The sequence below is a fragment of the Magallana gigas genome, chromosome 5 (assembly GCF_963853765.1).
Source record: "Magallana gigas chromosome 5, xbMagGiga1.1, whole genome shotgun sequence".
NCBI lineage: Eukaryota > Metazoa > Mollusca > Bivalvia > Ostreida > Ostreidae > Magallana > Magallana gigas.
The window spans coordinates 46,620,471-46,647,140 of NC_088857.1; the positions used below are offsets into that span (position 1 = coordinate 46,620,471).

A 26,670-nucleotide genomic window follows, 5' to 3' on the forward strand; every position below is an offset into this window, starting at 1 on the left:
GAGGAGGTAGAATTTGTTTATATTTGGCTTATTGAGCGGCTGAATGATAAAAATTCAGATGCCTGTGGTCAAATGTCTATATATATTTCATATAATTTGAGAAAACATCGGGTTCGGTGTTGCGGTTGAAAACGAAAGTAGAAAAGAGTGGTCTGTTTGTGACTGTCTTACGTCGGTCTTGATGTCGCTAACTTCGCTAAGTCATTTCCCAACTCCAAAAATATCTCACTTGTCAACAGATGATTTCAAGTTTATTTACGAGCCAGCGGAAGACTCGTTTCTTTTGCTAGATGCTTTAGAAAAGGACTGTGTTCGCATCGAGAAATTAAGGTAGGTATTCACCATAAACAGATAAACAGATGAAGTTAATATTATTTGATTGTTCGAGACTTTCATATAACGTTAAGAATTATTGTGAATGGTAAAAATAAATTGAGCCCAAAATCGATAAGTGTTTAAGACAATCTTGTTATATTGTGACCTTTAGATATTCTTTTGAAAAAAATCCAAAACAAAACAAATCGATAACAAGCCTTCACAAACTTTCTTTTCACACCCTCTTATTGTTTGTGATGGTCTGTGCTTCACACTATATTTTGTTTCAAGTTAGTATAACTGAATCCTAGCAGCAAGTGTTACAGTGTATGTTGTCATCATGTATTTAAAACACCAATGATTACATCAGAGTGACATAAAGCAATCAACACCTGCATATTGTAAAAAAAATACAAGTAGATAAACATAATATAGAGAAGTAAATCCTCTGTTCCCTTGGATTTTGGAGATTTAGTGTATGAGTAAATTTAAATTCTGTGTTGCATAAGCCTGAATTAAATAATATAAATGTTAAAGTTTTTAAGATTAAATAAGTAAAAACATTTGTCAACATGTAACTGTCACCCATTCCAACATTTACACATAATCAAAATATCAGAGTTTGCAAGAAAAGATATCTCTATACACATTAAAACATTCAATCAGTATCTTAAAACGTGTACTATGTTATAATTATTTGTATTTTATGATAGACCATGCATTTGCCTGGAAGTTGGGTGTGGATCAGGGATATGCATTACTTTTTTGGCGACTATTCTTAAGTCATGGCCTTCTTTATATTTGTAAGTATGAACTACCTGTCTATAATTTTTTTTTTAATTTTAAATACTGACATGCATATTTCCAATAGAGTATACAGGTGAAATATAAACTTTTATTACTGCCAATAGTTGAAGAGAAGAATGTTCTGTACATGTAAATAAATGTTAAAGAGTAAAAATGAACATAAAGCTTGTTTGTTGGTCAAAAATTTGACACATGAAAATAATAAGTTATTGATTACTTGTATATACCAGAGGTATGTATATATATTATTTTTTCTATTATTTTGAAGATGCACAGATATAAACCATAAAGCAACGGAAATTGCCCAACAAACTGGGAGGGAAAATGGCATTAACATACAACCAGTGACTACTGACTTAGTGGGTTATCTTTTATACATAAATTAAGTGAAATTTTATCCTATGTGAAATTATGACTCAAATAGTTCAAATCGATGTTGTTTGTTAAACTTTGTACACATATTATTAACTTTAATTTACTCATTTATAAAAGTCTTATAAGAAAAAAAATATATTGATGAACAGTCAAACCTTGTTATCTTGATTTTGAGAAAGGCTGAGAAAAAACTGAGATAACCAAAGGTTTTATATAATTTTATTTAGGTTGAGGTATAGTAAGAATATATTGATTTGGACTTTGTATTAATTACAAACCCCATTCTGGCATTCTTCAGCTATTACACACTGCTTTCCATTAATCATTGGCTATTATGACATTAAATTCGGTATGCGTGGTTCAATTCCAAATTTCCAAGTATGACGTCAAATGATTACATTAACGTCAACTTGGTATACAAACAGCTGGCACAAATTGGCAGGAAAGTTTATAAGAGACAAGTATATAATAGACAAGGAACGATTTGTTAACAATAAGCATTCTTCACAATGTCATGATGTATTTTCTATTGTTTCTTTGATATTTTCTATAAGTATATAATTTATACAGCACCCTCGAGCTGATATATTGGTTGCGATATAAAAAATGCCACGCAATAATCTATTACTTATACATACCTGACCTTCCTTAGCTTAATGTTCAATTTCAGGTGGAAAGTCTAGATGTCAGGCTGAAGGGGCAGGTGGACATCCTTTTATTTAACCCACCATACGTGGTGACCCCAGAATCTGAGGTATGGTTCTCAACTTGCTTGAATGTCTGTTATTCTAATGATGAATGTACATACTTTTTTGCAATGGAACTGAAATGTTTTAACTTTTATGTTAGGTTTTTTTCTTTACTTATGATATCATTTTAGAGAAAACATACACATTCAAAGCTGTTGAAAAATTAAGAAAGATAACTCTTACCACCTTGCTTTCTCTTTTGTCTGGCTGCTGCAGGTTGGGTCTAAAGGAATAGAAGCAGCATGGGCAGGTGGGGAGAGAGGCAGACAGGTGATTGACAGATTCCTGACCAAAGTTTCAGACCTTTTGTCTGAAGAGGGATTGTTTTATATGGTTGTGATCAATGAAAACATACCTGGTAATTTCTAAGAGAGAGAGAGAGAGAGAATTGGTAATTTTTAAAATACTGTAAAAGCTAATATCAAGTCATCTTCGCTAGCCAAGGGTTTTCGGTCCACTTTGCTCCCCATAAACCCTTGGCGTATGTTGTCTGAGATAATCTCTTCAATATTTGTAAAGGTATGCGGGTTTTGATGACTAGTCACTATGGATAAATAGCACAGAAACTATTTAACGCTAAATGTTGTCTTGATAGAATACATATATATCAGGTTTATTGGTCATAATTTTACATAGAAATAATTCACAGAGGTATAATAAATCATACTGTTCACTAATATTAGATTAAGTTTTCTAAGATATGTACTACTCATGTTAATACTTGTATTTGTAGAGGAAATAGAGCAAATGATGAAGAAGGAGGGCTTCGACATGGAGACAGTTCTAACAAGACGGTCCGGTCCTGAGCTCCTCTCTATCCTCAGGTTCCATAGGACGCAAGCCTGAGGTGAGTTCCACCTGTATATTAATCATATGTTTCAATAGGTCATTATGTGCAATGAAGGTAGACATTTACTGACCATGAGCCTGCTCACTGAATTTTCTGGTTCTCTTGAATAATTTATGCCCTCTAAGGCTCCTAGAATCCAAATCTTGTACCTGTTTTCTTTGGTGATAAGCAGGTGTCAGAGTCTTTGACTCCCCCTTTGGTGGGACACCAGTCCATCACAGGTTAACCTCCAGCTATAACCTTTACCTACCAGTATTAGAGCTGGGTGGACTGAGACAATGCAGATAAAGTGTGTTGTCTAAAGACACAACGCATCCCAGATGACATCAAATGCCCACTGTAGGAGTTGAACCAGCAACCTATTTGTTACTAGCCTAGCATCGCGTGCTCCACAATTAGATGTTTGTTGCTGTATATATATACATTTACATGATCTACATACAGTTACAAGTACACAAGTGCTTATCATTATTGTTACTGATACTATTTTATGTAACTGCATGATATTTGTGCTTGAAACATTTTATGCATGCATTTTACATGATCCTTAACCTTTATGATTACCAGAGGTACACGCACTGCTGCAGTCTATAAACAATTTCAGCCATATATGCTTTATGAGGGTTGTAAATTAAAAAAATGGATTGAATGTTGTGTATGACTTTAATTTCAGAAGAGTTAACTTAAATAAAAAAACAACTGTTCAACATTGTGACCAAAGTTTATAAAACCTGTACAATGTGTATATAACATTATCTCAGAGAGATTTTATGTAGAGCCATAACACAATGGAGATATTTAGAGCCATAACTCAATAGAGATAATTAAAATCAAGACTATCTATATTGATAATTGATGATCAATTTATAAATTCAATGAATTGTCAGAGTATTTTCCAATCATTTTCGGAGAATAACTTTTGAAGAATGGCTACTTTCATACATTTTATTTAGGCCCTTGGTGCAATAGAAGGGGCATTAACTTAACATAGAAATGAATAGGGATGTGGCCCTGTTTGCTTTGCTATTAGTACCTGGTAAACTGTCTGTGTTTGCATTCCTCCTGGATTTGGCATGCAGGTATTTGCTTCCCATAATTCCAATATTTAAACAGCAGCTTCATGTGAAATGAAATCCTCATCAATCTCGGCCGTCTAAATATACCCCACACTTGTAGGTCATCCTGGGCTGGCTTCATTAAATACTTCACCCGACAACAGCGCCAGTGAAGGACAAATACATGTAGTGTCTGCATGCATATGTATTTTTCTCTGTCTGCCAGAAATAACAAAAATGTTCTATTTCATTTTAGACTCTGTATTCGTACATCCATTATAGCTATCTACTGATATAAGTTATTATTTTATCAGACAGAAATTTATCCAATCTGACGTTTTATATTTTTCTAATGATGAAATATATATACTCTGTACCTATCAATACACGTGTAATATTACGTAGAAGGTATATATATTAAAACATATAACGTCAGGTGCCCTGTGACTTATCCTTATTGAAACTTGAATATTAAAATACATGTAAGTGATTGATTGGTTGGTTGATTGATTGATTGAACGTTTTTAACAAGAACAGCGCAAACAAACGGTAGTTACATGTACATGTAGTTTAGATCGTGCGTAAAACGGTTTATTGAACATATGCCGTACGTAATTTTTATGCATTTAAGTGAATTCCGCAATCCATTGTACACATATTATGTAATATATCATGTGCGGATATGAAAGGGGGGAGGGGAGTCTGGACCCTCCTTGGGAAAAGTCGAATTTTTTGAAATTACAAAGTAAAATTACCGAAAATATACCTCGCCCCCCCCCCCTCACGGAACCCCCTGGAAAAAAATTATGGGTCCCCGCACGTATATGTAGCGTAAGTCGAACATTATATTAAAAAAGTTAAGTGAAAACATTATTGTTCTGGACTATTGAAGTTCTTAACAAAATCTTTTGGCAAAAAACCCACAAAAAATACCGAAATCAAACTTGAACGTATGGATGAGGTGAGGAGCTATACACAGTGTATTGTAAAGGGAAAATGGACAAGCTTAAGGATAACAAATTTATCGCAAAAGGACAGCAATTTCAAAATACTTATTGCATTTGCTCCAAACTGTATATGGGTTGTGATGTTTCGAGAGCTAAGTGGGGTGTGTGTGGAAGTTCACCTTCATTATGCATGCACATATTTCACATGTATCGTCCAATGATATATGTAACATTTGAAATACATATACCTGCAGGTACATCAACAAACCAATGAAAAAATGTAAATTTATTACTAAGTATTATAATATACATGTAATTAATATGGGTTTTTTGGTGACAAAAAAAACCTTAATTTATCAATTGGACTCTTAAAATGTATTGAAATATTTTAAACCCAAGGATATGTATAAGAAGCAGTCGTGAAATATTTTCAGGCATTTCACTTTTATAATACTTGTAGCCTGTTATTATTTTTTAATTTTAGTATTTGATTTTTATTTGACAGAAAAATAATTTGATCTGCATGGGCCGAAGTTGTATATTCTTGAAATTATTAAAACTGAAAGTTTGCCCACCCCTATGATAAATGAAATGTAAGGAAGTGTAACGTGTTAGTATAGAATGGCTCCTAATGAGAAATGCCATAAGCCCCCGTGATTAAGCATGCCGCACACGTGGTAAACGTACCGGGGGAACAGGTGTAGAAAGTGCACCGAGAGATGAACGAACGAAGAGGGGAGCGTTTCTCTAACAAATCTACCCTTCACGCTTGGGAGGCTCCGGTGCTGGCTTTATATTATAGGGCTTGCCATTCCACCATCGGAAATTAACTCTTGAAATTAAATTCAAACAAATTCATTTGATACTTCAGCGAATGCCAATTACACAATAAAATGAAGATTATAATAGTATAGGCTGCCATTGGCGTCGAGTTTCATTTCTTTAAGTCGTGTTTGAATTTGACACGTTTCTTTTCGTAAGGCATTCAACGGAAGATTATTTCTCTGGTTTTTAATTTGTTTGTACGGAAATAAACATTTTTTTCTGATGTCATTCAGTAAATTTTTCTTTTTTTCCTCTGTTTGCAATCTTTATTTATTATTGACTTTTAATTACATCATGCATCCATGCTAAATATGTACAAAAAGAGCCCAAAAAAATGAACTTTGATAGAACTCGACAAAATGAATATACAAAGATGCGAATGGTAATGTTTTCCATATCTTTAAATTTTTACTAATCTATGGCTGTTATTTTCTACTCTTTTTTTCTTTTAGTCTAGACTTTATCTCGGGTAGAAATCACGAATTTCAACTTAAGCCCTCTATCTACTTTACTTCAATGTCATGTTAAACTAACAACGCCTGTAATTTTGTTGACTTTTGAAGAACTTGTCATTTCCTTACACGGATTTCGATTCAGTATGCCCCGGTCCGTTTTTTACCGGCAGTGCTAGATTTTTATCGTGACCCCAGTCAATCAAATGATTTCTGATAAATAGCTTCACTTTTCCTTTTTGTGTTGATTATACGGAAACACATGGCGTGTGTGTTTCATGGCATGTAGAAGAATCGGCCTCACCTTGATGCCAATCAAACATTCTCCCGTTTTGACAGCTCTGGCGTTTTGGTAAAACGAATTGGTACCTACTCATTGTGTGCAGAATAAAGACCCTTTTAACAAAATTCTTGGGGTACATGTATATTAGAAAAAAATAGTTCCTGTCAGATACTAAATGGTGCATATGTAAAGATCTCTCTCTCTCTCTCTCTCTCTCTCTCTCTCTCTCTCTCTCTCTCTCTCTCTCCATATTAACTAGTGGTATAAGATCGACCTTTTTTGTTGTTTAATTTTTTTACTCTTTCGAACTCAAGAGAAAAGTTATATTTGATATCTTTTGTTATTCTTTAGTCTTATTATATAAAATCGAATTCCAGCATCTCCTGACGCATCAATGGAATGAATTAAACAACCTTGATGGGACGCGAAGTAGCTTTGAGATGATAAGTCGTTTATTACTTTTTTCTGTTCATTATAATCATTCAGTTTATTTGCTGAAACCATTATAGTCAATTTACTTATGAATGTATTTTGATTTTTATCTGTATTACAACCAAGTTTTATTTGTAATAATGGACGGGTTACACAACCGCACACTGTCTCTCTGGGCCCCAGGTGTGCGGTGTTGCCCATGGGCATCTTTATTTTTACACTATCTTTAAAGAAAATGAAATTTAAAAAAAAATTGGTAGTTTATGGTTAAAGATGAGTGGGTGGATAAATGTATGTCAGAAATATGAGCCAGTTGCCATATTAATTAGCTGTCAGAGCAAGCCCTGCCGATGCCGCTGTACACAGAAATTCGAGGAAAAAAATGCGAAATTAGGAAGACAGATGGTGACACTTTATATTAATGATGTAAAATAGTTTTTGGTAAAAACGGGAACAATTCCTCAAGTTATCTACGCACATGGTTTAGATTAAAAAAAATTTAAGTATCGAAAAATAAATCTGCACGCACTAAAAAAGAATTTTACTTCTTACAAGAGTATATATATAGTATAATATAGAGGGGGGGTTAAAAAAAAAGGTTAAAAGTTACAAAGATTAAGTACTGCTAGTACTGGAGATTTTTTTTATATGATAACGTTTACTTTCAATAAAAGTAAGAAGGGGTACTCTTGTGTTTGTTTTTTATAAGTACATTGGTTATGTAATTAAAATATGTCATATGTTAAAGATTTGCTGAAATACATGTATACATGTAACATTAAGAATACACACGAGATAAACTCGCATCCCTTGGTCTTAACAGCAAGGCTGTGTTCGTGATTGCTTCGATTTTCAAGAAGGCTTGGTGATAAAAAAAAATTAACGATTAGATCTACCTTAAATCTTTAAAAATGATTTTAAATGATGCTATAAAGTACCATATAGTAAAAAGAAAATCAATAAATCTTACCTTTAAAGGTTGATTATTTTTCTGTAATTTTTTTTTTACAGAGCTCTTCTTTTTAGGGAGATTTATATGTCCTAAGCTTCACTAAAATATTTGAGTATTGAACATGTTGATGAAAACGAAATGAAAGTTGTTACAACTTTCTTTCATTCCCTTTTCACTTAACAATTTCAGTGATTAAATGTACAAGTAAATTCATGTATGTATTACAAAATAGGTGTTGATTATGATGGCTACATGTATTTTAAAATTTCCGAAACTTGGAAGTTGGGTTAATCCGCTTTTGGACACCAACCCCAATACTATCAATTGAGTTGCATGTCTCTTGTGGGGTACCTTACCCTTATCACACACAGCTATTAACGGGGTAAAAACAATCTCCAAATGAGAAGCGAAAGGCGAGCTGTTACCCCTTATCGCAGGAATCAATCAGACAAAACGAGAGAGCTTTGTTTTTAGAAGCTGGAGTTTATCCGATCCACCAACAGCCGTGCCATGTTTTTTTGTATACACTGACTTGTGTTATCTGTCAAGCAAAGATTAATTCTTGGTAATCTCTCTCGACTTGGTGGAAATGCACGGCCGATACAGCGGATCGTTCTAAACAGGAAGTATACTTCGGATACACGGCCAATACAACGGATCAATCTGATCAGGATGTGCTTAACCAATTTATAGCGAATTATTCTGATCAGAAAGTGCACGGACAATTTAGCGGATCATTCCTATCAGGAAGTGCACAGCAGATACACGGCCAATATAGCGGATCAATCTAATCAGGAAGTGCACGACCAATATAGCGGATCACACTCACGTCTGATCAGGAAGTACACGGCCAATATAACGGATCAATCTAATCAGGAAGTGTACTGCCAATATAGCGGATCATACTAACGTATAATCAGGACTCACGTCTGATCAGGAAGTACACGGCCAATATAGCGGATCAATCTAATCAGGAAGTGTACTGCCAATATAGCGGATCATACTAACGTATAATCAGGACTCACGTCTGATCAGGAAGTACACGGCCAATATAGCGGATCAATCTAATCAGGAAGTGCACGGCCAATATAGCGGATCATACTTACGTCTAATCAGGAAGTGCACGGCCAATATAGCGGATCAATCTAATCAGGAGGTGCACGGCCAATATAGCGGATCAATCTAATCAGGAAGTGCACGGCCAATATAGCGGATCATACCTACGTCTAATCAGGAGGTGCACGGCCAATATAGCGGATCAATCTAATCAGGAGGTGCACGGCCAATATAGCGGATCAATCTAATCAGGAAGTGTACGGCCAATATAGCGGATCATACTCACATCTGATCAGGAAGTGCATGACCAATATATCGAATCAAACCTACAGAAAGTAGATAGCGGATACAGAGGGTCACACTTATCAGATATTAAGATGTTGTGTAGTGAACTTTTTTTAATCGAAGTACATGTTACGCGTTCAGTCATTTTGTTAGAATGTTTTGTCAACAATGACTACATTGTAATATCTTAGCGTCACAAATGTTTTATTTAATTCCTTTCACCTGGAGGGCTTTCAAAGGAGCAAGTAACTCTGGTAATATGCACGTATATTATATAATACATTACAATTTTTTGTTTAAAATTTGACACAATTTTGGTCCGCTTTGCACGCCATACATCTCTACGCCGGCGTTCGATTTCCGTAAAGCGGAGAGAAAAAGAGCTTGATTGCATGTATACACAAACATTCACAGTATGTAATTGGGCCGCGCACTCGAGGAGAGAGCGTTTACCCCCGTGTCATTCCTGTCATGCTCTCCACAGATTCCTTATTAAGTTTCACAATGTTCCATCAGTTGATTGGGTTTTAACATTCAGTGACAACTAGACTTGTGTTTTGTACTCTGGATCTTGAATAGTGAGTGCACGCGTCATGTCAAACACGACTCTTGCACTTAGCATAATCCTCGTCCCTTGCATAGTGTTTGGGAGTATTATTTGGCTTCTTCCTTGGAAAAAGACAAACTTTCAAAAAGAGTAAGTATCAAAAATGTTTTTGGATGGGTTGAGTAAACTTTGTGATCACTTTTTTCTTAAAAAAAAAATACTTTGTTAAACTAGTACCAAATGCAGAAATGTTACAGGGATTAAAGTTGCAAAGATTCAAAAATTTATTTTGGGGGGAATTTGTATTCTTTTCTCATTTGAAATTATAATTGAATAAATATCTTTTTAGGCGTCAACCTGCTTTTTTTCGCAATTTATCGGGTGTATCTGTACGGAGTGAGGGTAGGGGGCGAGGGCGATGGGTCTCAGAGGGACACTGGTTGCACACGGCTCTCACGTGTGCATTTGTCATAAAAACAAAAACATGCCGTGATTAAAAGATGTAATTGGTTTTTAAAAGTAACATTATTGTCAAAACTGACCAAAACTATTTTATATTTCATTTAATAACTTAAAAGTAGGGAGGAATATTTATATAACTTTCTTTTCTTTTTTAACAAGTATAAAGCCCTCTTATCCACTCCCCCAGTTTGATTAGGGAAAAAGATATTCCCTAGAAAAAAATTACTGAACAGAAATCCATCGGAATTCCTTATGTTGTCTTCTCGGTCCTATTATACAGCCATGTCCCTTTTCAATTTCATATACTGGCCAGACCGAAAGAAAAATTGACAAATATCGCTGAGCTAATTTGTTGCATAGCTAAATCCCCGATTGTGATTTATCATTTTCACTCCATGGAAAATGGCAAGAGGAACATTTTTCGTGGAGACCAGTGCCTGTCAAGTTATTTAATTTTGACTGATAAAGTATTTGTAAACAGCAACCTGTCGCGGTATTTAAAAAAAAAGCTCACACAAACCTGAGTAAGAGATTGACATGCATTGATTGTTGACAGTTTTAAAGGTACAGCATTGTCCCACGGTTAAAAATCGCTAATTGACGTCGATGTTAGACAGAGATAATGCGAGAAAGAATATATTTTTGACTTTATTACGGCAGGCTATTAAAGTGGCATGAGGTTGAAAAAGTCCTAATCTGACGCAAGCGTTTCCCGTTTCTAGTTATGCAATACGACACTAGCTAGGAAAAAACGCCGCCATAACTCAGATTCATGTTTCTTTTTGATAATTATCAGTGCAATTTATTATTTTCTTCACGGCGTTGTGCCACATAGCATTAAAAGCTAACATAAGCCAGATACTGCTTGCACCCATTTATGTCAAAGAGCGGGCTTCACGGCTAATCTTAAGAGGGTATTCGATTTCTGATGTATGTCAACTGTCAGTGTGCTAATGGTTTGATAAATGCCTGCTATTTAAAATTTTACCGCAAATCTTAAAGCACGTAATAATTTTGTGAACGAAAACAATCATAAAATCATTTTGGAAAAAAATATTATAGCCCTTTATTGAAATGAAAAATGTGTGGAATTTCCTTCTTCCTTTCATGGTCGAAGAAATGGCTCAGTAAGTACTAAAGTTTAGTTTTTATAAATAAATTTAACAGGACTCTACTCGATAACTCAGCTACACACTTGCTTTTTTCAACATGTAATAAATATTTCCTTCTCAAGTGCTTTCTTCCTTGTTGTATCCAAAGTTAGTCATGTATATGTATATCGGCAAATGCATTAAGAATTACTGTTTTTTTCTTTGCGACCACTGCTTTCCATAAGTACATTCGCCATTTAAAAAAATCGACTCTAGCATCTATTTTTACAGTTTTGTCGTCAGCAACAATACATAATTATGCAAGATTACGCTAAGCTATTGCAGTTAGCAAAAACTTGTTAAGAGTCGAGGTATATGTATTTTCAGAAACCGATTAATGACTTGTGTCAAACCAAAATATATAGACCCTGAGTTTCAAACCAGTCGTACATGTAGATACGTCAGCATTTTACCCCAAGCCTGTAGATACAGTTGTGTCAATGATTTCTTTTTTTATAGATAAGCCTATCAATAACTAAAAATTTACCTTTTAAAGCGGGGCTATATATGCATACACATATTTTTTAATGCTTTCCCTGTAGTAGGGCCTGTACACGACTGTTTCCACCCCCTCCACCCTCCTCTCTTGTAAGGCGCCCCCGCCGTGAGATATTTATCTAGCCCGCCGCCAGTGTATTTACAGGCTGTCAGCCGATGAACTACAGCAGTTAATCATCTCAAGTTGACGCGAGTCAGCCGGTTCGAAGTATCGCCTGTGTCACTAATTAATTTACCTACACGACATATCTATCTACCACCTGGGCTGTAACATTATTATTTACCTAATTAATCTTGTGAAATCAATGCGATTTTTATGGCTTTATCTTGGGTTAAAAAAACCCTGTTTGTTTACAAGAATTTCTGTGGGTGTTTGGAGGGCGGATGGCTTAGGTAGACATTACTTTTCGTGTAGTAGCGTTTGGATCTTCCTGATCTAAAATCAAAATACTCTTGATTTAAAGAAATACAAAACATTCTTTGTACTATCATTGTCAATACTTTTTTTTACTTGGTAAAGCAGTGAAACATTTGTTAAAGTGCCATGTTTTAGTTTTTTCAGAAGATTATTTTAAAGAAAACCTGATTTTTTGTTGCTTTATACTCCATTATTTGAACTCGCATAGTTTTGCCTTTTGCCATAACATGATAATAATGATGACCTGCAATGATTTATACATTTTGATATTTGTTTTAAATTTCTGTTTTATTTCAGTGTCGAAGAGGATTTAAGAGTGGGTGAAGCGATGAATGTTTTAAAAATATCTCACAGTGATGGATATATCTTAAAAAGAAAACAAGCCGAGGAAGCCGAAAAATTATTAAGGACTAAACTGGCATGGCTCCCTAGAAATTTCACAGTGCCAAACATCTTTCTTCAATCCGACAAGCAATCTGTCTTTATGCAGGAAGGAAAGAAAGATAATCGAACACTCGTGTTTGTTCATCATCCACGGGCGGCTGGGGGTCACGTGATAAACTGTCTGAACAACTTATCTTATACCAAAAATATGGCTATGTCACCAGTGATGAATTCCAAAACCAGGTTACTATGGGATGCCGGAAATCCTGATACTGTTACATTTCAAAATCGAATCAGCATCCATCGAGGGGGGTATGCGTTTGGAGTTTGCGAAAAGCTTCATCGAAATTGTCACTACTTTACTATGTTTCGTGATCCTTTTGATACTATGGTATCTTTATACCAGCATTGCCTTGATATAGGAACACATGAATATTGCTCACTTTTAAAATCGAAATTTGTATCTTTGCGCGACTGGATTATTGAAAATAGCGGACTTTTGTTAAACCAGTTTTTGTATTCTTCTCACATTTGTCTAGCTCATCGCATAGATTCCTCTACAGAGACTCTTAAGTACCCGTGCTGGCACCGACAAAAGATGGAAAACGATAGATTAACTGACAAAGAAAAAGAAAACGTTGCTAATTATATAGCCCGCAATCTGAGGCGATGGTTCTCAGTGATAGGGGTGTTCGAAAAGTGTGACGAATCCATGGCTATGTTTGAGCATGCTCTTGGAGAAACTTTCTCAAAATGTTCTTCAAACAGAAATGTGAGGTCATTTCAAGAGGAGACAATGATGACAAACAAAGCTCATTTATTGTCTAACGAAGACAGGTTGTCTGATGACGATGACAGCGAGGAGTATGAAGATGACATTGACATGCTTAGAGACGATTTCTACGTACAAAGGGCTCTGTCGCCCTCTAACGCGATTTATGCAGAGGCTAAACGGGTATTTAACATTCAGAGACAAATTTTATACAATAAATTGAATAACAACTGATTTTTATTCTTTTTTTCTGTCTATATACATGTATGCGATGCAAATCTTAAGAATAAGAAGCGTCTATATGGTCAATAGCAACATTTCCTAAATAAAAGAGTTACTTTGTCTGATGTGCTAGCATCTGAATTATCCTAGCACCTAATTATCTTTAAATATTGTGTATTCATTTGTCAATTAAATTTCTACGATCACACAATGATTTACTGCCATCATTGGAGTTACATGTTTTAAATTTTGGTACCAAATCAACTTGAAATACTTGTTAGATTGAGTTTGTATAATTTTCATCTATTAAAAATGCGTCAAAATAAATTAGCTGACAAAGTCATTGCCAAACGTAAGTTAAAAAAGGAATATTATATCAAAGAATTACTTAAAATTGAGGAACGCCTCGTTTGTTCTTAAGAATGTACCAAACGATATAAAATCACATATGTATGAAAAAAAACCCAGTCATTTTCTGAAAAATAAGAGTCAATCATTTTGTTCATCAACAATTATGTGATGTGTTGCATATTTAGATTAAAAATCGTACTTTATTAATTCAGGGGAAAAGAGTTAAAATATCATTAAAATTGTAGATTAACTTCTGGCGTATTTTTTAAAGATATATGTTTATTATCGGTGACACCTTTCTTTTAAAATTTCATTCACAAATGCTTTTTAAAATTATAAGTATATTAGAGCGACCCGTTGTTCGAGGCTGATACTGTAAATATAACTAAAGTATGTAAGCAAAACTTATTTTTGAAGAATACCAATAGTATGATTAATATGTGCTTAGGATGTTTGACATTTTAAACATTTATAGCTCATACCCAACGAATTTACAAAACTAAAGTATATGTAGTCGTTTCATGTATTTATAGTAGGTTTTCCGGAATGCTACTATTAATATAATGACAGCTTTTTTCCGGACAACAAAAATTGCTGTTGAGGTATCACCCCAGTAATGAACCAATCGAAATATATATTTCAGAATGATTTTTTCTTGAGTTGCATTTTTGAAAGTTCCCTTTATTTGCAACATCTCCTACAACGATGTTAGATGATTTTTCATTACTTTTTGTAAATGCACCGTCTACCTCGGGATTGTACAGAATGATTACTTACATCACATAAATCACAAAATACATGTATTGTATTTCATTGGTTTAAAATTATAGTATTGATTTATAAGACATAATGGTACGAGTCTCCTATGTAAAATACTGTATAGTATGTTGTTCTACTTGTGTAAACTAATGGCTCATATTTATAAGAGAAATAACTTTTCCTCGGAATTTTCTTGTCAGCGCACTAACAAACTGGTTTTATAGATTAGACAATGTATATTCTGTGTAATAAATACCAATAACATTATCAAATAAAGAGAGATCACTTTTACGAGAGTCTGAGGGCAATATCCATGATGTATTATAAGAAAGACAATCGGGAATAATGTCAATTTTAAAGGACTATACATATGGTATGGGCCTAAATGGCCCCCTAAAAGGAATATCACCATTTTACTGTGATTCTTTGTTTTCTTTGTACAGATATATATGTGGTGTGTTAACTTAATGTTCATTTTGACTCAAGTGCCCACAATTTAGAAATACGGCATTGTAAAGACAACCTTTTCCCGCCATTTTTGCATTTCAGCATAAAAAGCTTGTTTTCAAGCAGTTTTTCTTTCAGGAAACATAGAGCGCATGCTTGAACCAACAAAATATTTTAATCAGAGATATATCTAGCCAAGTCTAATAAGTGACAAAAAATTTGTCCTGGTTCAAGCATGCGCTCTATATTTCCCGTTCGTAAAAAGATGGGAAAAATGTCAATTTTCGACTGATTTTGATTGAATTATAATTCGCGTCACTTCTGACATCATATACTGCAAGTGAGTGCAAATAAATCAAACAAATATGTGAAAAATATATTTTATATCAACTCTTTTAAATTATAACATAACATTTTATTGTACCCGAAACACTTTAAAAAGGTTGAATTATGGTGGCCAAATTTAACTCTTATCATATATAGTTCTTTACAGGCACGCATTTTTCACCTCACATTTGTTAGCAGGGGTGATTGAATTTTTTCAGATAGATGAAAAATTTACATATAATCAGACTACCTGAAGGTGCAAATGATTGAATTCATCCTGGTTTGTTTTTGATGTAGCAAATTCAAACGTGTGTGCCTATATTTTGTACAATTTACATGTATATCCAGGCTCAAAAGGATGAGTAAAGGTGGCAAAAACTTTAAGAGTGAATTATATTACGTATATTGTTTTCCAAGAAAGCGATCATGTATCTTACTATTCTGATACATTGTATAATTAAATGCTGGTAATATCATTTGTTCCTGGAATGTACCTTCACTAGATGGTTACTAGTGTGTTTGGCAGAGTGACTCCATTCGCATTCATGAAGATAAATTAAGTGTTAATAAGGACAAAACTCGTAAATCATTATCTGAATTTTCATTTATGGTGACTTTTATCTAAATAATATTTGCACAAGTAAATATACTCTATTAATATATTTTTAAACTTTATCTCTAAAAAAGAGAAGTATTATTACAAAAGTTGTGTCCCTTGACCACCATCTTTGGGAAAACCCCATGGATTTCTCACAGTAGCCTTTACAGTTTAGAGGTATGTACAGCGTTGTGATTTTGAAATTAAAAAATCTGTTTCCGTGTATATTTTGATTGCGCCAAGATGGGGCAACCTGCACATAAATTAAATTCAAAGAAATTATACATTACAGGATGCGAAAATATTTTGTAGTATTAAGAAGAAAAGCTGTTTTTTCTCCATTTGACCTTTGGGTTGACTATGTAAAGGAAGACAACTTTTGCCTGCTTATCAATTCATTTTCAATGTATGTTCTTAAGTATATCATATATCACCTTTTAAGATAGTATACTACTCGAGTGACCGCATACACTTTGATTGTTTTCGTAAACACTGTATTTAAAATACATGTATGTATAATTTATCAACTTTAGAAAATCACAGAATTGTTGTAGAGAACTTGTGTCAAATTAAAAATACTGCATTAGTAGCAGATCAATGTGTAATTTAGTGCGTTTTTGGAAGCTTTTGACCAATAAAAATCAATATATTACGCTTTTAAATATGGAATTTGTTAATCCATTGAAGTATGTACATAGTGACATTTACTACTTTTAAAAACCTACAAACTTTATAACATTTTAATTAGACAAGGTGTCCAACAATTAATTGCAAGAGAAGAAACACTACTTAAAGCGAAAAATTGCTGAGTAGGGACCCACCTTTAACTTTAAATTCATCTTTGTTCACGTGATTAACTAAAAAAATACTTACCTTACTGTTCTTACGAGTCCAAAGTTTTCAACTGTCGGAAAGGTTCGGTTTAATAAACTCTTTCAAATTGTAAACTTAACTATAGTAAATGTGAATATCAATATTCCTATTGTATAATTTATATCTAAAGGAAGAAGGGGATTCAGGGCATACGATGAGCAGTGAGTTCAATATATTTCGTAGATATATGCGACATTGTAATACAATACATTGTAGCTCATGTACGTGCAATACACTGTTTAAGATTAATACAACGCATGTGCAGAGCTACTAACACGGGGCAACTGCTAAGTAGGTTATATTTTTACTGCGAAATAAAAAAATTTCAAATTTATAAAATAAAGTACTTTTAAATGAAAAAAATGTGTTTGTATGTTTTTATTTAAATATAATCAATGTATTCCAATCCCATGATTTATGGGCAAAAAGTACAAGATGTTATGCTATTTAAAATTAAAATGAAAAGTCGAACTTCGTGCATTACGGGCACTTCCATGTTTATACTTCATCGAAGAAAGCAACTCGAGAGAATTCAAATAACCAAAAGAGGAAAAGAAAGGGTACCCAGACTGATTTGCCCATAGTCCCAATGGCAATGCCGATCGACCAAAGCCTCAGCTCATACATTGCAGAGAAACCAATAGTACACAGAACATGCAGTATGTGAAGAAAACTGCACACAGGGATGATAACAAGTTCACTCTTTGGTGCTGTCCTGAGCTCTGTTCGTATCCAGTCTCCTTAGAGAGCTAGACTATAAATAGTTCAAATCTTGTCAGGCACATATTTAAATCAGGCATATATTAAGTCATCGAAAAGAAGATACTTCTTGCCTAGATGGCCGAGTGGTTAGCGCGGTGTCCGCTCATTGTTCAGTGTTGCTAGGAGAGTGGTTTCCAGAGGTCGTAAGTTCAAGCCCCAGCCGGGGCTTGAGGTGGAGCTGTAGCAAATATAGTGCCCGCCACGTTATTTCTTTTTTACAGTCCTATTCTATCGTATCGTGTATCAATCCTATCGTACCCTGCGTCATACTATTCTATCGTGCGTTAATCATATCATATCATATCGTGCTTTATTCTTATCAGGCTTATCGTTCAATTTAAACAGTTTTTCCGTTTATCCTATCGTGTTAATCGTTTCGTGCCTTTTCATAAGCAAGTCAATGTATTTCAACGTTACCATTCCTTAACGTTACAAGTCGTTCGGTGCGCCGTGTACGAAAATTTATCGAACAAGAAATGTCAAATCCTATCCAGCATTCTATCTTGATACTAATTTCACGTATTTTGTTTTATCAAAATTAACCAATATAACATGTAAATCATAATTTTATCTGTAACACCTCTGCGAATGTTATTGTCATTTAAATTTGGACCACGTGGTTTTATTTGACCCTTGCAGTTTCGCAATAAAAATCCTGCCTCATGTTTATAGTTTTTTCCTAGAATCTAGGTACCTGTAGCCAAATATAAAATCTAGACGTTCATTGATTTTATACTTTATCTTCAGTATCTAGTGAATAAACTGAGTTCTGGAAATTAATATGACAATAGAAAAAAAAAGGTTTTTTTCTTGCTGTTGCCACAATAAACATGCTTAGTAGCCCCACTAAAGATTAATTTTAGATCCGCGCCTGACCTAGTAAAAGCATCAATTAATAGTGAAACAGACTATACATTTCATGCAGAATGTTCCTTGAAAATGACTTGATATATTAAGTTTTTATACAAAACAGACCCCCATTCTTTTTTTTACAGCATGGTATTGCACACCAAAAGCATCAAACATGGCTATGATTTTATCAAGCAACCAAGTGTTTGTATTTTCAACCACGTGTAGAGTGGTTGAACACGAACGGTAACTCTGTTCTGAATATCATCGTTTAATTTAGATAATCGCTAGATGATGAAAGAAGACATATTTTGTATCTTAATGGATTTTCATGTTTTAACTAAAATCAAAGTAGAATGTGATATGAAAAACGACCAGTACTTACATATTTTGAGAATATTATCCAAACACATATACCTCCGCTCGAAATTTCACAAGAACCGAACAAATCTCGGGGAAGTCTCGTGAACTTTCACTCGAGCACCTCTGGATTTATTACATACTTAGCAACGATAATGAAGACATTCCGAACACATTCGCAGGGGTGTGTAAGCAGTTGAAATATAAAAATTATGTAAACTTTAAACTATCGAAGTTCATAGGAACAAGGTAACATGTTTACCTTTACATCGAGTATAAATATTAAATCGTACGCGTGGTGTAGACATGCGTAAACGTTAACCTTATGAAATACAATTTTTTTAATGCATCATTTTTTGCAGAAACAAAAGTATTTATAATATAATTAAATTTACTTACAACAAGAGTTGTAATTTAATTGAACCCGTTATTTTCCGTGTGATATTTGATCTCGGGCTGAAATGTTCTTGGCGATCGGCTCGTGTGTGCAATAATCAGGTAATGAAAACAATGTTACAAATCGTACGCGGAATGTTTATCTGCGTAGATATATTTTTTTCATTTGTATGTAATATAATAAAAGGTATTTAAAAAGATTTTATATTAATTTTTATTTAGAACAAGAGTAGCATTTTAATTTATCCCGCTTTTCCCGTGTGATTTGATCTCGGGCTGAAATGTTCGCGGCGATCGGCTAGGATGTTCGGTAGTGAAAACAATGATATCATAACAATACAGACATTTTATTAATTTGAGCTCATAATTAACAAAAAAATTAACTGTTCATTTTTATGGAATCTATATATGATGCAGCGATGCTTAATAACTCAAAATTTGTTAATAGCACTATTCTGCATAAATATTGCTTCATACGTGGTCTTTCTCTGCCATTAGGTTTATCGTGAAGATCGTCTAACGCAATAATACGTTTATCATGAACATCGTTTATCATTTCCGGTCGTATATCAATCCTATCGTATCTTGCGTGTATTCTGTTCTATCGTGTGTTAATCTTAACCTATCGGGCGTGAATCCTACCCAATCGTTTACGTATAAAACTAACGATATATACATGTATATCCATTTTACTTATACATTTGTAACAATATGCTACTTGCCTTTATTAACAAACAAGATGCATTTAATATTAAAAATTGATTTTTTGTCCTTTTAAACGAATCACAGATACTAAAAAACTAAGAAAGTCTTAAAAAAAGGTGATTTATCAACACTAAGCCCTTATTTGTAACTGTGCTTGGAAATGAAATATTTTGAATTAATCAAGAAAATATACCTTAAGATACAGTGTAAGTCACATGGTGAGCAACGAGTTCAATCTTTTTTCTTAAATGTATGCGACATATAACACAATTCTTTGTAGCTCGTGCCCGTGCAATATTTATCTTCCCCATGTCTGTGCATTAATGAGTAACGAAATTTTAACCTTTAGAACGTATATAGAACGTTATCCATTATACTACAAACATTATAGTCTCAAACGACTATCTGATATATTGCATATCAAAAATATGAATGGAAACAATAATAGAGTGGTCCAGATTTTCAGCATAAACGTCAATAGTGACCAGGATTACCAAAGGTATGCTTCCCGCCGGAAATCGTCTGTCGTTCGCGAGATTTCCGGTCGGATCCACTCCGTGCTGAATCGAGATGAGGAGGAAGATGTGGACAGTTCAGTGGACGGCGTGTTCCGGTTGAGAGGACAGTTTGACATAAGAGATGTTGTTCCTAGCGACAGTCAACCGACCGTGGAAGCGCAACATTTTCAAAGGAGGGGAAGCTCTTTAACGAATGGGTAAATTGGTGCATCATAACTCTGAACAATGTTTACTTTTTTAAATGATGTATTTGGTGTTTGCACATGTACATTTATCAAATAATGATTGAAATCAAATTTTTAATCTGTGTCAAAATATTATGTCGTTAATGATTTAGCAAACATAAATTTCTCGTTTGTTATTTTTTGTATATCAGTCTATTTGAACATTTACATAAGGGATACCTTATCCTTAGTCTACGGGTTTTTTTTTTACGTGTAACGTTATTCAATATACAATCAATTATCTCTCGGTTTCACTACAGGCAGACTGATACTTTGCCACAGTTAACCGTTCGAACGCCTGTAAATGTACGGAAATGGTTCGTCTTAATCAGCAGCTTCTTCAATATGATGATCACCGGGGGATTCCCATTCAACATGTCGGTCCTCTTTGTAGAGTTTTTAAATGCATTTGGAAAAAGCAAAGCGGAGACTTCACTGGTGCAATCGGTTTGCACAGGAGTCTTTTTTATTGGAGGTAAAGCTGGTTCATGAGCAATAGGAAAATTATATTGTTCCATTCTGTCTACAAAGAAAGAAAACATTATGTACAAACTACAACAAATTGTTAAAAATATTTTCTAATTATATTTATTTCGAATAATTCATACAAAGTTTCCAGGGCTTGCTATTTCTTCTAAGGATTGAAATACGATCACATTGCTTTCGAAGACTTTGTGTACCCTGTAATATTAAACTATCATTTCCTTCCAGGTTTGATAACAGGTGGGCTGGTCACTAAATTTGGAACCAAGATTTGTGGTTGCTTTGGAGCCATGCTTTCTGCCACTGGAATTGCTGTTTGTTTTATAGCACCAAATCTGGAATTTCTTATCATTTTTATTGGAGTCATGTCAGGTTATATCAATTTAATTATAGAACGTTATTGTTAAATATATGATTGCTTAATGCTTAATTCGATATTTCGTCATTTTGTTTTGTTATGTAATTCTTCATTATCTACGATTTTGAAACAAATGAAATCCACGTTAGTTTTAAAAGCACTCCTATAAATGACGGTAAGGTGTCCAGCCTTACAAATAATGGACAAAAAACCCCCCAGAAAACATTCTAAAAAAATCATGTACTGTAATAAACGTTAATTAATGGACCGTGAAAGGTAAAACCTACATTATAAACTAATAAAACAGCTAATGGGAAGGAACACACATTATTTCATTTCCAAAAAGCATCTGATGTTTAACACCCTAAATAACACTAAAGACGACAGAACATTGAAACACTATGTAAAATCTTATATTGTCTTTCTCAACTCAAAAATCTAATATTGTCTTTCTCAACTCAAAAATCTAATATTGTCTTTCTCAACTTTATTTTTAAGACTAAAATAAAATCATCAACTATCCCCTTGATCACAATTCTCAGTAAAAATCACATTAGACCGTAGATTGAGACACACCTTACTGCGCCATTCTAAAAGCCCATTCAGGGTGGCACGGGACAGTTTTGATAATATATACATGTATCAGAATTGTAAAAGGTTAATCTAATATTATCCTCTTTTAAAACAAAATACGCAGTGTTTTCATTTAAAAAAAAGGCCTTATACCGTCCATTATGTGAATGAAAGAACAGTTTCTTTTCCTGTACATATACATTACAGTAGTATAGAGAACTTGGTGGTCGTGGTTATTTTAAGACTACGTAGATTTTGAGACGAGCTTATAAAGGAAAATATTCAACATTCAAGGACGAAGGACCATATTCATTTTTACATTTATGGAGATTTTTATGAAAATTTTGTATGAATTAAATTAAAGATTTACCAAAATTAATAAATAAATATAATAAAAATCAAAATAGATTTTCCTTACGGACCATTTCATAAATTGTTAGTAATACTATAATTTTAAAAAAATCAGCAATATATCTTTTATCCAAATTAGAAAATATGATACTTATATGGTGGTTTTGAATTAATTTTATTCAAAAAATGGCCATGTCATCGATTTAGATTTTAAGGGGAAACATGCCAAAGTGTGGCGTGTTGCCATATTTTTTCAATTAATATTAAAGACATCTTTTGCGCAAACTCCAAGGAAAAGGTTGTGTACATCAGTTCGAGGCTGATTTATAAAACACAAACAACTGTTAGAGCGGCTGGTGTGTTTTCATGGTAAAATACTTTAAATTAAGGTTTCTCGACACTTAAATTCTATTTGATGGATCCATAATGCCTCGAACTAGAATGTCTCGATGTCATTGGATGAATTGCGTCATGTGATTGCCTTATAAATATCTTTACACGGCGAGCGTCAAAATTTATACGGCAACATGGCGGACGTAACGTTATTTGAGCTGATTTTTTACACAAACGTTCAACCATACCTTTAATTTTTAAGCCCCAAAATATTTAAGAGTGACCCCCCCCCCCCCCTTTGCCTGTGGCGTAATATTATGATCATACAATATGGCATCCAGGTTTGCATAGACGACTGACGAGAAAGGTAAAAAATTAGAGAATTAAGCTATGAATTTTAATGTCATGTATTATCTTTTGTTTGTTTACAAATCAAACTTTGGGTCCAACAAAACACTTATTAGGTTTGTTACTGACTTTGTACAGAAATTTGTGGGATCGGTAAAGTCCATAGAAGGCGAGGCGGAACCGAGCCTTCTATGGACTTTACCGGCTCCACCTTGCCTTCTATGGACTTTACCGACCCCACAAATTTACACAGTACACAGTCAGTAACAAACCTAATAAGTAATATTATCTTAAAAACGATTTCACAAAACAAAGACCAATATCGACTTTTTTTACTTTTTTTATTAAAAATATTTCAGAAATCAAAGTTGTTATAATTTTATATCTTTTTAATCTAGGAATAAAATATAAAAAATAACAAATAGTCACATAAAGTACTTATCAAAGAAAGATATTTTACAAGAAAAATGAAACGAAAATGCGAAGTTTAAAAAAAAAATTAATTTATCAAATTTGAACCTATCCCGATTAAAATAAAACTGATCCTGATCAGAATTATATTTAAAATTGAACTTTTACAAAAAATACTGCAGTTTATTCCGAGTAATTGATATGCATCATAAAGTAAGTAAATGATCAAACCATTTCACATCTAAACAACCTGGAATTTTTGCAAATTTGTGATACATGCCAACTTTACATGATTTTGTAGAATTATCAACAAATTTCACGTGACCATCAATTCAGGGAACCACACTAAGTGTCATACAAAGTGGCATTTTCTATACTGTTTCATTTTATATTACATTTATATCATGATAAAATAACTTTACATGAATATTTTGTTAGATTAATGATGCATCATTTTATGAACATTTAAATCCGCTGATATTAAGCATAGTAAGCCTTTATAAACAGTCCTGCGTCCCGTTCGCAGCTAAAACGATGTTTTTGGTTTTTATTAAAAATTACCCCCCCCCCCCCCCCCCAAATCATATGAAATAATTGAGAGCCGATATTGTTGTCATTTTTGTCATTAAAAACGATTCTTTATCGATCCATCAAATAATGCACTGGTGTGTCGAGCCAGCTGAAGCACAGGGACGGTTTTATTCTATTTTTGATTCGAGTATTGAAGCGGGTCTGAATGTAAATTCTTTGTTCACTGGCTCAAACTATGTTAACTAAGTTGGTAGATGGTAATGTATAAATAACTTATTAATAAGCAATTATATAATTAACCCCAGAACTTTAACAAGAAGCTCAAACCTTTTTTTTTCGATTCTAGGAGCTGGATTTTCACTAAACGTGATTTGTGCATCAACAAGTGTTTCTCAAAACTTTTCACCTAAAGAAAGGATTCTTGCTCTTGCCTTTGTGTCCTCGGGTTCTGGCATTGGTGGGCTGAGCTTTCCTTTACTGCTTCAGTACTTCATTGACAGTTTTGGCTGGAGAGGTTGCCTTTTAGTCATTTCTGGGATCGTTCTAAACCAGTTAGCATGTGGTCTTATGTCGGGCCCAGACCTAAAAAGACCAACAGGCCCAAAACTTCAGCAAAATATGACAGACAACAACGAGACAGAAGATTCCAATACAACTTTATCCAGACTAAAGGCTTTACTGAAAAACACCGTGTTCCTTGGATTCTGTTTTGCTTTATCGCTTGCACTAGCGGCATTTAATGGGTTTTTGGTATTTTTCGTAGACTTCTTTGAACAGAAGGGATTCGACCGTACTTCTGTAGTTTGGTTATATTCTGGGATGAATATTGTCAGCACAATTTTCAGATTCGTTCCGGGATTAATAGCACAGAGTCCGAATATACCAAAACTAGCCATTCCTGCTATGTATGCTTTTCTTGGTTGTATAAGTCTAAGCTTGCTTCCGTTCATGACCTCATATTCATTGAACGCTGTAGTTATAGCGCTCTATGGGATAGCACTGGGAGGCGTGGTCACTGTGATATCCATTACGACCCTGGAGTTAGTGGGAGAAAAGACATATCCGACGGGGCTTGGAATTGTGTTGGCTGCTTCTGGAATTGCCAATACTGCGGGAGCTCCGATAGCAGGTAAATACACGGTATACACGTTTATCAATTTGATATCATACTCTAATTTATATGAATGAAATATTTCAGACTCTTTATACGTGATAAAATACCTTTTATCACCAAATTGCTTTTTAGTTAAATTGTTCACATCCCAACCCATATACATATTTTTTGCAGGTTATTTCCGTGACATCTCTGGGTCTTACACCTACAGTGTTCTATCCGGGGCTGGGGCTACTCTTCTTGCTAGTTTTATTTTTACCTGGGCCATGATCTATCAGAGACGACACGGTGATGATCCTCGGTCCAGATTCAACATGGAGATTGATGTGCAGGCGAGGCGGAAGTCGCGTAGACGATCTAGTATCCTGCCCTGGAGAAAGAGTGTTGATCTCGGATTTGCTCTTTAATATTGCAGGAAAAAAAACAAAGTGTCAATACGTTTTAACTTTTAGTATGGAAATGAATAAAATTTAATACTTTTTGAAATCTTATTCATGATGGTTGCATGGGGTTCTATAAAACTGGATTTAGTGGATAATTGATAGAAACATTGTCGGTTCAAACACTAGTCTTAACAACTTTTTTTAAAAAAGAACAGACAATGACTTTTGCCTTCCATTAAACTTATGAACTATACGCAGCTGCTGTAATAAAATTTCTAATAATAATTTAACATGTGTCACCTGAGTACATAGTGATTTGACGCATGCAAAAACAATCATGTTTGCGTGGATCTCTTTTGTTTTGCCAACATTTTTAAACACGACCATGTACATTAAGATTCTATAGCTGCAAGTTGTTTAATTTCAAAGTTGCTGCAAAACAGTTTATCACTTGCAAGTAAATCATAAAATATATATTTAAATTTTGTTATAGTGTTTAAAGGGGCATGGTCACGATTTTGATCAAAAATTATTTTTTCGATTTTAATGTTTACAGTGCTTCAGTAAGGCATTTTTGATAGGCAACCAAAATTTGATTGTCACTTGATGAGTTATAAACGAGTTACAGAGCTTGCAATTCTTCCCTATGTAAACAAAGCGTTTGTTTACATTTTGAATGTTGAAGTGAAAATTCAAGTGTTAGACCTAAAATGAAAGTATTAATCGTTAGGAACTGTTTATTTATGCTTAAAATGAATAATAAGATAGACAAACCAGCT

At 34.0% G+C, this 26,670-nt stretch overlaps 2 protein-coding genes across 6 annotated transcripts; both read left to right on the top strand.

Moving 5' to 3' along the window:
• The first annotated feature begins 102 nt into the window (after positions 1-102).
• Positions 103-13,850, top strand: LOC105336544 (methyltransferase N6AMT1). Of its 5 annotated transcripts, none has more exons than XM_034447422.2 (7): positions 103-330; positions 1,029-1,118; positions 1,391-1,481; positions 2,168-2,251; positions 2,463-2,604; positions 2,980-3,093; positions 3,266-4,607. In XM_034447422.2, exons 1-6 carry the CDS (start codon positions 182-184, stop codon positions 3,090-3,092), a joined length of 669 nt encoding a protein of 222 aa, XP_034303313.2. In that variant the 5' UTR covers positions 103-181; the 3' UTR covers position 3,093; positions 3,266-4,607. The 5 variants fall into 5 exon arrangements, with proteins under 5 accessions (XP_034303313.2, XP_019926300.3, XP_011439205.3 ...); XM_020070741.3 differs by having other exon boundaries at positions 3,269-4,607; XM_011440903.4 differs by lacking the exon at positions 3,266-4,607 and adding an exon at positions 12,757-12,896 and having other exon boundaries at positions 105-330.
• A 6,774-nt stretch (positions 13,851-20,624) lies between these two features.
• On the top strand, positions 20,625-26,025 carry LOC105336543 (monocarboxylate transporter 13). The gene is made up of 5 exons (XM_011440902.4): positions 20,625-20,979; positions 21,267-21,481; positions 21,718-21,861; positions 24,741-25,523; positions 25,683-26,025. The coding sequence occupies exons 1-5, from the start codon at positions 20,693-20,695 to the stop codon at positions 25,913-25,915; spliced, it is 1,662 nt and encodes a 553-aa protein (XP_011439204.3). The 5' UTR covers positions 20,625-20,692; the 3' UTR covers positions 25,916-26,025.
• The last annotated feature ends 645 nt before the right edge of the window (positions 26,026-26,670 follow it).

Coding starts and splice junctions, on each gene's coding strand:
- LOC105336544 (XM_020070739.3), top strand. CDS start 9,977: ATGTCAAACACGACTCTTGCACTTAGCATAATCCTCGTCCCTTGCATA. Junction 10,081..12,756: donor AAGACAAACTTTCAAAAAGA/GTAAGTATCAAA, acceptor GTTTTATTTCAG/TGTCGAAGAGGATTTAAGAG.
- LOC105336543 (XM_011440902.4), top strand. CDS start 20,693: ATGAATGGAAACAATAATAGAGTGGTCCAGATTTTCAGCATAAACGTC. Junction 20,980..21,266: donor GGAAGCTCTTTAACGAATGG/GTAAATTGGTGC, acceptor GTTTCACTACAG/GCAGACTGATACTTTGCCAC. Junction 21,862..24,740: donor TTTTATTGGAGTCATGTCAG/GTTATATCAATT, acceptor TTTCGATTCTAG/GAGCTGGATTTTCACTAAAC.